At 30.4% G+C, this 15514-nt stretch overlaps 1 protein-coding gene across 2 annotated transcripts in view; it reads left to right on the plus strand.

The window, feature by feature from the left end:
• Window positions 1-15514, plus strand: part of LOC111699855 (glutamate receptor ionotropic, NMDA 2B) — a 99902-nt gene that overhangs the window by 48639 nt on the left and 35749 nt on the right. For both annotated transcript variants that reach the window (XM_023470609.1, XM_023470610.1), the window contains 5 exons: window positions 3231-3306; window positions 4691-4759; window positions 7305-7425; window positions 9097-9159; window positions 12825-12934. In XM_023470609.1, coding sequence (XP_023326377.1) covers window positions 3231-3306; window positions 4691-4759; window positions 7305-7425; window positions 9097-9159; window positions 12825-12934 — 439 coding nt within the window. The remainder of the gene's footprint in view (window positions 1-3230; window positions 3307-4690; window positions 4760-7304; window positions 7426-9096; window positions 9160-12824; window positions 12935-15514) is intronic.

The raw sequence follows: 15514 nt of genomic DNA on the forward strand, positions 1-15514 counted from the left end.
CAAATAGATCTACACCACCATATTTGTAAAGAAATTGTTTAGATTTGATATAAGAAGATGTTAATCAAATTAAGGTACCCCTTTTTTACAAAAAAGTAAAACTAATGTTGCAAGGAATTGAAAAATGTTTGCAATGTTCAATTGCATGGTATGTTCAAAGTAAAGTGTATCCCTCTCTATAAAACCGTTGGTATCATTCTTCAATCAATTTTCCTTATAAACTAAAATATTTCATACTTTGTATGAAAAAGATTTAATCTTGAGAGGAGAAGAATGTAAATTGTTTGAAAATTTAAGATTTAAACAGTAAAGGGACAATGCGGGTTATTTACAAATATGCTCTGAGAAAAATGTGTAAGTTTAACAAAAAGGAAAACTTACGCAAAATAGTGCAGTTTAACATTGTTAAAAGTACAATTGTAATTTTTAAAAACATTTTCAAATATTTGATCAAACTGAAATTAAATAGAAACCAGAAAACTGTTTGCATTTGTGTGCCAAGTCCCTTAAAGATTGTAGTTCAAATATAAAGATTGTGTGGAGAATGTTAAATGTTTCTCCCTATTTACTATTCAGCTTTCATCTTACAGTTAGAGTAGGTTTAGTTTAATATATTCATCTTACAGTTAGAGTAGGTTTAGTTTAATATATAATCATCTTACAGTTAAAGTAGGTTCAGTTTAATATATTCATCTTACAGTTATAGTAGGTTTAGTTTAATATATTCATCTTACAGTTAGAGTAGGTTTAGTTCAATATATTCATCTTACAGTTAAAGCAGGTTTAATTTAATATATTCATCTTACAGTTAGAGAGGTTCAGTTTAATATATTCATCTTACAGTTAGAGTAGAATCAGTTTAATATATTCATCTTACAGTTAGAGTAGGTTTAGTTTAATATATTCATCGTACCGTTATAGTAGGTTCAGTTTAATATATTCCTTACAGTTAGAGTAGGTTTAGTTCAATATATTCATCTTACAGTTAAAGCAGGTTTAGTTTAATATATTCATCGTACCGTTATAGTAGGTTCAGTTTAATATATTCATCTTACAGTTAGAGTAGAATCAGTTTAATATATTCATCGTACCGTTATAGTAGGTTTAGTTTAATTATTGATCTTACAGTATCTTTGACAGTATCTTTAAAAATAAATGAGTGATCTCTGTTTGTCTGTCTATTTCTTTGAATGTCCTGCCATGACGCTGGAAATGTCTGCCTAATTTGTTTCAAATTTTGTTCGGGATACTTGGAAGAACCACAGGAATGTACTCTTAGCTTGGCTTGAACGTTACAAGTTTCTAGGTTGACCTTTTTAAGCGAAATCAATATGATGGGTTTCCAAGCTATCATCAACGGTAAAATTCGGCTTTAAACTTTATGTATAGTTGTAGATAAAACCTTGACATCAGTCTCATTCATTCGAGAACATTCTTTAACAAATAGTTATGCATAAATATCAGAAAAAGTTCCAAATTGAATTTTCTTGGATCGAGAAGAATTTGTAGAATTCAAGTTGTAGAAGAAACTGTTGAAATGGAACTGAAAACTTTAGAATGGTGGATATCGAGATTAATGCTTGATCTCCTCTTTTTCTAAATCTCCAGATTAAATATTGCTTGTTGTCCTCTTGTTATTAATCTCCAGATCAATTAACCGATCAGGATTAAGGATATTTAATTCTAAAGTTTTCAGTTCTGAATAAATTGTAAAACACCAAATGTTTGCCATTTAAAAAGCTGAAGTGACCGGCGTTGCCTGGGGAATTTTAGAAACACTTCAGAATTTTGAAAAAAAAAGCTCCAAAAAAATGTTGCCCATGTTACCACCAGGGTACCCAACTACCCATGGGTTCCCTAAAAAAATTTCAGCCAATTTAGTCCAATCGTTTGGACAGCTATAGCTAACATATATACAAATAAACAAATATATATATATACTTGAAATTCAAGGCGCTTTGCGCCCTTTTTTCTAGGCTTTTAAGGCGCTTCGCGCCCATCTTCTATTTAAATTGTGAACATGTTCTTTTTGTTTACATTTTAAGACAAAGAAGAAAAAAAATTTGCGGATTTTTTAAAAAAATTCGCGGATTTTCAAGAATTTAAATTTTTTTACAAAATTAAAATCCTTTAAAACACATTTTATAAAAAATCTTATCATTCATAAACCTTCCCTGTGGTCACGTGATGTCCCACAAAAAATTTGGGCCAGATCGAATTTTGATGGAGACAAATATTTGAAATTTTGATCATTCATAAACCTTCCTCGTGGTCACGTGATGTCCCACAAAAAATTTGGACCCGATCGGTTCAGCCGTCTTGACGTTTATTGGATAAAAACAAACAAACAAACAAACAGACACCCAGACAGACAAGCCAAATTTATATATAGATATATATATATATATGAGCGAAAAGAATTTAAATAGACAAACGATATTGAGCGATTTTTTTTTTCGTTGATTTCCAGAATTTTTTTACGCAAATCGTAATGTTTGGAGGCAAATTTTTTAAAGTTTTAATCTACCCTAAACCTTTTCTTGGGTCATGTGAGGCCCTTTACAAAATTTGGGGCCCAATCGGTTCAGCCGTGTAAACGTTTTCAGACTCAAAGGAATTAGTTTGATATGTAAATAAATGTTGGATATTTCATGGGCAGAGTAGGAAGCCACAAGTTTATTTACTAACTTTGTTTATTTACATTATAGACTGAAGTTCCTGGGCAGTCTCAATATGTCATAGTAAAATATAGCATAACCTTTTCCACCTGACCTCACATCTTAAAATTTTAATTGTAATTATGCTCAAGATTCTCTAAATGTTATAGCTTTTAGCAAGTAAGCAATCAATTGATATAAAAAGTTTGACAAAATGAATAAAGAGGTGATAATGAAAAAAATATCACCAACTTTCTATCACATACTGATGGTTTTTATGTAACAAGAAAATAATTCGATTTGGTTTTAATAAATATATTCAGTTGATCTACTTAATATTTGTTCAGAATTAAATATTAAGTGGAAGAATGTTTAGTTTATTAATATTCTGTTCATATTCTAGTACTGAGGCTGAGAAAAAGAATGGAACTGAACAGTTCCAATGTTCAGTGTTGAGTAGATTTATTAATATTCTGTTCATATTCTAGTACTGAGGCTGAGAAGAAGACTGGAACTGAACAGTTCCAATGTTCAGTGTTGAGTACATTTATTAATATTCTGTTCATATTCTAGTACTGAGGCTGAGAAAAAGAATGGAACTGAACAGTTCCAATGTTGTTCTGGATTCTGTGTGGACCTTCTTGCCAAGGAAAACAACGAATCATTAAAATAATACCAAGAAAAAAGTTCAGAATGAAAATATCATTTTAGACAAAAAAATTGTATCTAAATATCATTAGTTTTTAAAGAAAAATGAACTTATGATTATACTATCTATGTTTTATCTTTAATATGTGTTAAAACTTCGTGAGTAAACCTTATAAAATATATTTTCTATGAATGTTAAAAACCAATATTTATTTGGTAAAAATAATATTTATATCGACATGTTGCACATAATACAGATCAAATATATTAAATCTTTTAGAATTCAAATCGACATGACGTATAATAAAGTTCAGTAAATATACAATCTGATTATAATAATATGTTTAAAAAAGAAAAAAAACTTTATGTTTACCCACAAAGAATGAGACTTCACAAACGACTGGACAGAATTGATCTTGTTTCCCATGCAACTGTAAACTTCTTTCTTTCTTTACAAAATGTTTAGGTACATTTTTTTTAAATATGAACATAACAGAAAATAATATTCCGCCTAGAGTTTAGGTCGTCATTACAGTCTTATCCTATTCGGGTAATTCTGTACATTAATATTTGCACACGTTATATTTGAATAAATCTTTCTTTCCTTGGAAATTCTTTCTTATTTAAAATAATGTGTGGCGCGAAGCTTCTTGAATTTCTAGTATATTTTTATGTTTAATATTGAAGATTATTGAACTTTTCTAAACCCCAGGGTTTAATACTGGTTTTATCCAACCTTATCAACATTTTATTGAAAATTTGATATCAGATTCTTTAACATATAAACCTGCATTTTTTTCTTTTAAAGAGACAGTACACGTAATTTTAACATTCTCTCATTTAGGTTGGTGATCTGATTGTTTAATAGACTGACATTTAAAATTTTGTCTATGAACATGTATCGCAAATTCATACTTCTACTCTTAGGCCGTTTTCTAGGCCCCCCCCCCTGGTCATAAATATTAAAGTCCCCCTTTATTGAGTTGAAAGCTTTGCCTTATCAGAAAAGCATTAGAAAAAAAACATTTTTCAATCTAGATAAACAGATATATATCCTGCAGTTTTGATCAAACAAATGTTCAAATTTTGAATTAAATAAAATGTCACATGAAGTTTTCTACAATTCCATCTAAAGAGGATAATTATGGAGTCTGTCTGGAATTTTTGATGTTAGATCGAAAAAAATATTAGTTAAAAGTTATTTAAAGCAATTCATTAGATCCTTTAAATTAATCTTCGACAATCTTATTCTTTTAAATATTTGTTAAAATGTTAACAATATTCGCAATATGACCGGCTGTAGATTTGATTTAGTTTAAATGAACTTACTAGCGATCTTTGATCGTCAATAGTTTATCATTGAAGGATCGTTTGTTTTTGATCAGTTTGCTGAGGACTTACAGTTTGAGTTTGATCTAGTGAGAGTTCAGGATCCGAAATGGGGATCAATAGTGGTAAATATAAAAATTCATTTTATTTTTTAAATTTTGGTAAAATCAACTAGCTAGGCTTTAAAGGGAGAGACTGGCTAGTATGGTGATTGAACTGAGAGTGCAGTGTTATTGAGAAGATACCTTTAAAACGTATTTACGTAATTGCTGAGTAAGAGCGCAAATTACATTCTGGAAGCTTGCTGTCAAGAATTGATATTTTGAAATTATTCAATAACAATAATTATTCAAGAAAAATGTAACAACAGTACTTATATAAACTAATTTGAAGTTTAGGAGCATAATTTCATAAGTAATAATAATAAATACGAAATAAAATGACATATTTTTGATGAGTTAATTTAATGTTCTTGACAAGTTCCTAAATAAGAAAGGAACTTAGTTAACCTGTCTCAAACTCTTGATTTTAAATCTCTATATCTTTGCAACTTGATGTCGTAGACCTCTGATATTTCAAATTATGATTTCTCTTTGATCAAAAAGTCTAAATTAAAAAAAGTAAAGGTTTACTTTATCAAAATCAAAATTGTTTAAAATGCTGAAGAACGAGAGTCCATACAAATTCAGAAAGTTACAAAATTATCTTTTTAATTTCAAACAAATCATTCAGAAATTACAACCACTAATCATCGATAATTTTTCGACGCATTCGTATATAGTTGATATTTTATATTATTTTTTTCTTCATTTTTATGATCAGATAGTTACTTTTGAAAACATTTATTCCTGTTTCAAGGATTTTTGATAATTTCCAGAAATATTCAAAAATACAGTGCCAGCGAAATTATATTTTAAAAAACAAAATCAAAAATATTATGAAATATATTAACTATAAACGAATGCGTCGAAAAATAATCAATAACTATTGTTTCTAAAAATAATAAACGCCCCCCCCCCCCTCCAGCCTGTTTAGGGTTAAACAATTTCTTTCTAGTTTCAACTCGTCTTGCCAAATCTCTCTGTCTTTATCCTGATCATCATAATTTATCTTAGTTTATAGAGTTACAAAAAATACGTGATAGATTATCATTTTAGATGATTTAAAGATAACATGTTTAAATGAAAACTATCCTTCAAGATAAATGCTGTATTTAGAATAACATTAAAGGCGTCAAACATATATACAAGATTATGTAAATACACGAATTCTAAATGAAATATTATAAAAACATTAAACCTTTCCTTGCATAAACTGTTTATAGAACGTTTCAGATTAGCAAATATATTAACAAATACAACACACGATTTATCTAAAGGGATTTTTAAATTTTTTTCGGAAATATTGAAGAATTCCCTAATATTATTATTATTACTATTATGACTTGAAGATCTCCCTGATATTTTCAGTCAAAAACAATTATAAAGTTGTTGCCAAAAGAATTGTTTAATTATGTGAAACATTATTTATTAAACTAAATATTGATCTATTTATCTATTTTAATACTTCATTTCATACTTTTACTATTTTTTATATGCAAACCAAAATATCTCCTTCAACGCCCTTCAACCCTCCCCCCCCCCCCTTTCCTCTGTCGCCCGTAAAGAAAGTATATAACCCAATTACGGTCAGGATAATTATATAAATAAATCCTTTTACCTGCAATCTGCATTTACAAAACTGAATAAAACAAATAGAAAGAAACGAAAACGAATCCAACCCATATTTATTAAAAAAAAACGCAGAATTATTCTTTAATAAAAACGTGTTTTTTGTGAAACAAAGAAAACGAAGTAAATCATGTTTTGTCTGACTCTGTAGTGACATATTTTCAGTCATATATGTTTATCTTTAATTCTAAACCCCTTAAATGTAACGTTTAACCCTTAATTAATCAACTTTAAAAGTGAAATCATACAGTTCAACGAAAAATCTTCCTTTAACGGCCAAAAATGGATTCCAACGTCTCACGGACGTTTATCCGAAAATTAGAATCTTTACGTTTCCTCTGAAATGTTTGCGATCTTTTAACCACTGAAGATATTAATGTCTCAGTGTTTTCTTAGACTTGTAAACAAGTAATCTGAGACCAAGAAAGAAACTTTGTAACCTTTAGATAGATAGATAGATAGATAGATAGATAGATAGATAGATAGATAGATAGATAGATAGATAGATAGATAGATAGATAGATAGATAGATAGATAGATAAATAGATAGATAGATAGACTTATATTTATGTAAAGAATGTATAAAGGTAAGTATTGAGATAAAATATACATCGTGATGGATTGTATAGAACAGGAGAAGGAGCAAAGAATAAATTCTTGAGTTATGGGGAAACGGATTAGAAAGAAAGGTTCTGGTTTAGTTGTGTTTTTTTTTTTCTGGTAAAATTATTTCTTTATTTGTGTAAAAAAATATATATTTTTAACATAAATATTTTCTACTTTTTACTCTATTTGAAAATATACAATAAGAACTTTAAATATACAATAAGAACTTTAAATATACAATAAGAACTTTAAATATACAATAAGAACTTAGGTTGATGTTGGAACTATATTTAGAATGGAAAATGGAACGGGTTGATGTTGGAACTATATTTAGAATGGAAAATGGAACGGGTTGATGTTAGAACTTGTCTCTAAAAAGTTTGACATGGTTTTAACCTCTCTGAAGATAAATGCTGAAAGAGAATCTGTTGTAGACTTCACTGCTCCTTTCCTAGGTACATACAGGGGTACTCAAAAATAATGAGACTTTAAAAGAATATTTTTGTTACATTCACAGAATTAGTTCTGTATTTTTCATTGTCAAATTGGTCAGTTTATTTGTTAAAATCCATCTGAAATAGACCAAACCAAATTTGATTTCAGATATAAATATTTTAAGAGTTTTAGATCGTTTTTAATATCTCGTCTTTTCTGAGTAACACCGTAGCTTGTTTTACAATTAACCTGAGTAACCCTGTAACTTGTTTTACAATGAACCTGAGTAACACTGTAACTTGTTTTACAATGAACCTGAGTAACACTGTAACTTGTTTTACAATGAACCTGAGTAACACTGTAACTTGTTTTACAATGAACCTGAGTAACCCTGTAGCTTGTTTTACAATCAACCAGAGTAACACTGTAGCTTGTTTTACAATGAACCTGAGTAACACTGTAGCTTGTTTTACAATTAACCTGAGTAACACTGTAGCTTGTTTTACAATTAACCTGAGTAAACTTGGAGCTTGTTTTACAATGAACCTGAGTAACCTTGTAGCTTGTTTTACAATAAACCTGAGTAACCCTGTAGCTTGTTTTACAATGAACCTGAGTAACCCTGTAGCTTGTTTACAATGAACCTAAGTAACCTTGTAGCTTGTTTACAATAAACCTGAGTAACCCTGTAGCTTGTTTACAATGAACCTGAGTAACCCTGTAGCTTGTGTACAATGAACCTGAGTAACCCTGTAGCTTGTTTTACAATGAACCAGAGTAACACTGCAGCTTGTTTTACAATAAACCAGAGTAACACTGTAACTTGTTTTACAATAAACCAAATACAGAATCTTAATCAAACTTTTCACCCAGGTTCGGGCATAATTCTTTTATGCATATTTTTACTAATATATACTAAGTATATATAAATTTTAATTACTCATCTCAAACTCTCTGATTTTCTCAACCATATATTTTCAACCGGACGGTAAAAATCTTTTCTATTTCAAACTTGACTATTAATCAGAATTCTGGAGATATTATAAATTTCGTGTTGCAAATGTATTATCTTTTTACATTCGAAGAGAATAATCAGTTTCTTTAAAGAATCTCACTGTAAATATAAAAGATAAAAAAGATAAATGTTTATCACGGATTTTTTTTCCCATGTCCTTTGCGTTGTTATTCGAGGAAACAAAAGTATCACCTTTTTTCTTTGAAAAAAATTACAAAATGTGAAAAATCTCATAGTTTGTCCATCTTTATTTCCGGATGTTAATCAAACTTTACATCGAAACTGACAATACTAGAACCTGACTTGAATTATGGTAATGAGAAGAAAGTTTCTTTTGTTTCAAAATTGTTGAACATGGTATTTCCATCTCAGATTCTGTAAGTCATGTGAGCAACACTGTTCTAAACTTGTGCAATAAACAACATCCTTGTTAAAAAATCATAAAGGCTGTAGAAAGGAGGGGGGGGGGGGGTGAGAAGCATTAATCCCCTTTCCCCAGGAAATTACACTACCCTTTTAAAACTAGAAATCATCAAAACTCATATGCCAATTTTGCCCCTCCATGGAACTACTAAGGAGGGTGTGCCCGGGTGGGGGAGGTATTGGCTATCCCACTCCATAGATAAACTGTAAACGCCCCTGAAATGAGGTTTAAACCAATAAATTAATTATATAGAGTCTGGGACTGCAATCCTGGTTGCAAAAAGAACTGGAATTATCTCTCCAACAGCATTCCTGGGTAAGCATGAGTTTTCACTGTAAAGGGACTGTCTACGTTATTTACACTGATTTTTTTGAGAATTCAAAACACAATTTCTTTCATCCACCTTGGGTATAAAAAAATGGTGACCAAACATCCTTCGGTTTAAAGAGTTGTGAATTGGACATGACACTCTGTATATGAAGGGTCACTTAAAATTACTTTTAAAAAAGGCGTATAGCCAAAAAAAAGTAAAACTATGGAAGACATGCAAATAGTTTGGGGAAAAAGCACAGACTTCAGATTGGTTTCTAAAGGGACTGTAAAGGAAAAATAAAAAAGGGGGTATAGGATTAAACCTGAGAATCCAAGGCATTGAACGATACATATAAGACATCTATCTGATGTTCCTGTCTCGAGAAATTAATATAAAACGGTGTCCAAACTATACGAAAATTTATTTATATACAATTTTGTATAAAAGTAGTAGGTTTAAACAGATCATATTCAGCAAAACGCAAGCAATCTAAAAACGATTATATCCTACAGGAGCCTGAGAATCTCAGGTTTGCTTCCATTATAATTTTTCAATTTGCATTTTGCATTTTTAATAGATATAATTGATAATATTATTACATATTATAGCGTAGAAACCTAAATATTACAAAAACTACTAGAACGATCAATGTTCCAATATAAGGTTTCCTTCCTATAACAACTCAACCAAACATAAAACAAATATCTGTAATATTTTCCAGTCTATGGTGTTCATAAACTTATTGTCATAGATAAAGAAATATTTTTATATCATGGGTACCAGAACAAAAGTACAAAAAATCAATCAAGTGGATTACTTTTAGGGCGCTTCGCGCCCATCTTCTTTTTAACATTGTAAAACATTGTAAAAAAGATCGAATTTTGTGAGAGGTAAATTTTTGAAAATTCGATCATCCATAAACCTTCCTTGTGGTCACGTGGTCGTGAGGTCCCACAAAAAAAAAAGTTGGGCCCGATCGGTTCAGCCGTTGTGACACCCAGACAAAGTATATATATATATATACATCTGGAGGAAATTAGTACTGTAAAAATAAACTCAACCTAGATTTGTTAATAATTGTAGGACGAATTTTTTCAGTAGTCCAGGACGTAATCAGTAGAATCACAATGATGACGTATTTATATAATTTTTCAATCTATAGGTATTCTTTCATCTATGTTAAAAGTGTTCAAAGTGTTTATAAATGTACAATGTACATTGTACATAGTGCACTCTCAACTTTTCTCATTAATCCTTTAGTTTCTAACTTTCTTCTGTCTTCTTTCTTCTTCTTTTACTTTCTTCCTTTCCTTCTCCTTCTTCTTCTTCTTCTTCTGCTTCTTCTTCTTCTTCTTCTTCTTCTTCTTCTTCTTCTTCTTCTTCTTCTTCTTCTTCTTCTTCTTCTTCTTCTTCTTCTTCTTCTTCTTCTTCTTCTTCTTCTTCTTCTTCTTCTTCTTCTTCTTCTTCATCTTCTTCTTCTTCTTCTTCTTCTTCTTTTTGTCTTTCCTTGCATTTGTACCGTACTAACAGAATATTTTAAAATTTTCTTTTAAAAGACATTAGTTTTCCTAGGGTTTGCAGCAAAAAAGAAAATTTTTAGCGAAACAAGAAATGCGAAAATTACGCAAAAAATGCGAAATTTTCGCAACAAATGCGAAAATTTCGTGAAACAATTCGGAATTTTTCACTTCATTCATTTTCGCGAAAAAATTCGAAATTAAGCGAAAAAGTTTACAAAATGCAAACGAAAACTTTCGCCTTTTCTCTCAGTTTTTCGCCCAGTGTCGCAGACCTTAGGTATTTCAAACTTTAAAGTTTTGAATAATAAAAAGGTATAGACCATCAAGTTTTAATGATTAAAAAAGTAAGCAGATTTATGTGTGACAAAGACTCAATTCCTTTTTCTGTATATAATTTGCCATGGCATTGTATTTAGAATCAAGTGAAACATATACCTCCTCCCCCCTCCGATATTTCTGCAAAGAATTCCAGCAAATGGAAAATTCTAAAGTTTATTGAAGCAATGTCAACTTTTACGAAGAAATAAAGAATGTGAATTACCCCACATGCTGAACATTGTCTGTCCACGTGGATAAAATTAAATTCCATATAAAACATGTCAAAATAAAGTAGATTGCACGTAAGATTCAAATCTTTAATGTTTTCAATTATAATTTCTCTTATTAAAAAGCTATTGGGGAATTGGGAAGGGAAAATATTTTTAGGACGAGGACACTAAGTTTGTAAAACAATAGGCAGGCGTCCGTGTTTAACAGACTAAAAGTCTGGTTGGTTAATTGGCTAATTGGTTCGTTGGTTACGGTTCCTTGGTTAGGTTGGTTCATTGGTTTGGCTCCTCAACTCGGACACTGTAGTCTTCAATAATCAGTAAATAGATATATTTCAAACCTGTTATAAATTACATGTATAGTAAAAGTAAAAATGACAATATATGAATTTGGTTGAATATTTAAAATATCTAGTTATTCGTGACACAGTTAAAGGAGTGATTAGGGTTTGATGGAATAGTTTAAAACATTTGTAAATACTTCTGAAAATATAAACCCGATTTTTTAAGTGGAATTAACTATTAATTGCAAAGTTATTTATGGATTTGATCTTTCACTTAGCAAAACATTTCCCTGTTTGTTGTTTCTTTTTCGGAGTGTATAGATAGATTTGAACAGAGACTTGCTTTGGTTTGGGTTTTCTCCAAGGTAGGTTTTGGTAAAAACGACTTACGGGAGGAAGGGGGGGAAGTTGTATTTATGGTCAATAAACTTGTGCATAAATTTTAACTACTTCTTCTGTCTAATTCAGTAAGAAAATGGACTGTCGACATAATTTCAATTGACTTGTTGAATTCACAACAGTACCCTGAGAACTTCTATGAAGAAAATATTGTTACTTGTTGTTGTTAAAGAGGTATTTTCTGACAGTTCCTTCTTTGCCTCTGTCGCACAAATCTGAATCTCACTTTTATACAGAAAAAAAAGCTTTTGCTGATTAAGTATTAAGTATAATTAAGTATGTTCAGGTTGTCTTATGGTAAAATGACCTCCAATACACCACATTCCATTGTGCAATATATAAACTCTTTAACCTCCCCCCACATAACAACCTTCTAAACCATTTTATCATTTTATTTCCGACTCTAAAAGTATTAATGAATGTTCTCAATCCAATAAAACAAGATAATACTAGTCTAAGTTAAATACAGTCTTTGCAAACCAAATACAAATTTTAATTTTGCACACAACATACATTTTTAAACCAAAAATTGTATTCTGCTTATAATATTCATTATATTAATTAATCAATTAAAGAATAATATAAGAAATATATTGAATCAGACCATACTGGACTGTAAGCGTACAGTGGGGAGGTGGCTTCCAAATTTAATCACTTTGGGTGGCTTCGGCCTTGACATGTTGATTCACACTAAACTAGTGTCATTTATCGACTGATGTTAAATTAATTTCCGTCCTTTGGCGTTTATTTTTGAAAAGAGCATAGCCTTGATTGACACAGAATGATGGTTGATCTTTTATTTATTTATTTACCAACTGTCATGTTTCGTGGGACACCCTGTAGTTGTAAATAACGATTACAGCTTCTAATTTCCCTTTGTTGCAACTAAATTAAAAATTTAAACTTTTTATTTTAGAACCTTTTGACGCTGCTTCCTGGCTGCTGATTGCCTTTGCTGCCGTTCAGATCTCCGCTCTGACGATCTTCTTCTTTGAATGGTTGAGTCCTGCAGGATATAATATGAAGGTAGGAAATCATGTATATCTATTTCATGTTAAAAACGGAACAAGTCATCCAGACGTCTATAATTGTGGAAATGGCATCTAATTTATTTACTATAGTGTGGGTTTGACCAACAAAATTTAAAAACTGTTTTTTTTATATATAATATGTTAAGTTCAGATAAAAAGCGACGTCGGAGATGTATTTGAACGAAATAGTTTTACTGCTTCTTTCTTTGCCGAAAAAGTACTATTGCTGTGTTCGAAGATTATCTATAAAAATCTTTCAAAAATTAGAAAAGGATAAGAGGCTATATATTTCATATAAAGACGATTTAAATTTTTCATGCATTGTTTTAAATATAGGTTTACTTTAAAATACGTCATTACTTCCTTTTTTAATTAATTTGTTCTGTGTCTAACTTTATTTCAATTATATCCTCTCTCTCCTCTTGCCATGCCATCTGCCTGCCATGTCCAGGTTTTCTCAACAAATAATGTAGTGTTTTACTTCTATGGCGAGGGATGGACACCCCGGCTGCCGTGAGCCTTCAAGATGTGTCATGCAGTGCCGAGCCTCCGCTATTTAGTGAAGAATTTTAACTAACACTTTAAAAGTGTATTATGCAAGAAGTATTCTATCACAAGAACATATTCTAAAGTCAGTTTTATTTGATCTGTAATAATCTTAGATGCACAGAATAAGATAGATCTTGATATGCTAAATTATTGTTTATAAAAATCAAAGAGTACAACAAAATCAACTGAATTCACCCCAGAATTGATTCTTTCTATTATTCTTCCTATGTAATTAAGAAACTTTTGAAGTTTTTGTATAGAATTAATAGCAGAGGCTCATTACTGAATGGCAAATCTGGAGGCTCATAGCGGCGAGTCTGCCCCTCCTGATGTGTCGAGGCCAACCGAGAATTTAATTGAGTTTGGAAAAAGTTTTGAAAAAACATTGTGTTTTGCAATTATCGGCATTGTTCTTATCTAACATTAGGATTAGAAGAAAAAATCTCTGCAGAAATAGAGAATGCGCTATAAAAAAAGCAATTGCATTTTAAAATTTAGGAAGAATGTGTCCGAAATAAGGCATTAAAATTACAAAAGTGGGAACAATTGGACAAGAAACTTATTTAAAATAGTTTTGAACTTTATAATTTACTTGATTTAGATTAGTGTTGAGTCTAAATTAACTTAATTTATACTAATTTAACTTGATTTAGACTTGTTCTGAACCTAAATGAACTTGTTTAAGACTTGTTCTGAACCGGATCTAACTTGACTTAGGCTTGCTCTGAACTAACTTGATTTAGACTTGTTCTGAATCTAAATTGAATTAATTTAGACTAGTTCTGAACTTTAATTAACTTGATTTAGATTAATTCTTAACCTGAACTAACTAAATTAAGATTTGTTCTGAACCTGAAATAACTTGATTAGGACTTGTTCTGAACCTGGCTTGACTTGATTCAGACAAGTTCTGAACCTGAACTAACTTGATAATGGCTTGTTCTGAACCTGAACAAACTTGATAAAGGCTTGTTCTGAACCTAAACTAACTTCATAAAGACTTGTTCGAAACCTGAACTAACATGATAAAGACCTGTTCTGAACAGAAGCTAACTTGATAAAAACTTGTTCTGAACCTAAACTAACTTGGTAAAGACTTAATCTGAATTAAATCTATTTAGGCTAGTTCTGAACTTTAATTAACTTGATTTAGATTAGATCTTGACTTGAACTAGCTTAATTAGGGTTTTTCCTTAACCTGAATTAAATTGATTTAGATTAGTTCTTAACCTGAACTAACTTTAAGATTTGTTCTTAACCTGAACTAACTTTAAGATTTGTTCTTAACCAGAATTAACTTGATTTAGACTTGTTATTAGCTTGACTTGACTTGATTTAGACTAGTTTTATACTTGAATTAACTTGATGTAGACCAAATAGATTATCAAGTACAAAAGTTGACATGTTTTCCAAGATTAAATAAAAAAGTGTAAAAACAGAAAATAAAGAACACAAAAAATTGCATTTTTTTAACTGTAAGAAAAGCACTTTAGTCTAAAATTATCACTATTATTAATAAATTTGTTGGACACAATTTGGCGTCAGAATACAGCTGTACTGAGATTGTTACAAATTCTACGTTGCCACCTTTTGTACTAGAATCAACTTGATTTAAACCAGTTCTTAACCTGAATTATTTTGATTTAGGTAATAGTTCTGAACCTGAGTTAACTTGATTTAGACTAGTTCTGAACCTGAGTTAACTTGATTTAGACTAGTTCTGAACCTGTGTTAACTTAAATTAGACTAGTTCTGAACCTGAGTTACTTTGATTTAGACCAGTTCTGAACCTGAGTTAACTTGATTTGGATTAGTTCTGAACCTAAGTATAACTTGATTTAGACTAGTTCTGAACCTGAGTTAACTTGATTTAGACTAGTTCTGAACCTGAGTTAACATGATTTATACTAGTTCTGAACCTGAGTTAACTTGATTTAGACTAGTTCTGAACCTAAGTTAACTTGGTTTAGACTAGTTCTGAACCTGAGATAACTTGATTTAGACTAGTTCTGAACCAGAGTTAACT

Source organism: Eurytemora carolleeae, unplaced genomic scaffold, assembly GCF_000591075.1.
Source record: "Eurytemora carolleeae unplaced genomic scaffold, Eaff_2.0 scaffold381, whole genome shotgun sequence".
In the NCBI taxonomy this organism is placed as follows: domain Eukaryota; kingdom Metazoa; phylum Arthropoda; class Copepoda; order Calanoida; family Temoridae; genus Eurytemora; species Eurytemora carolleeae.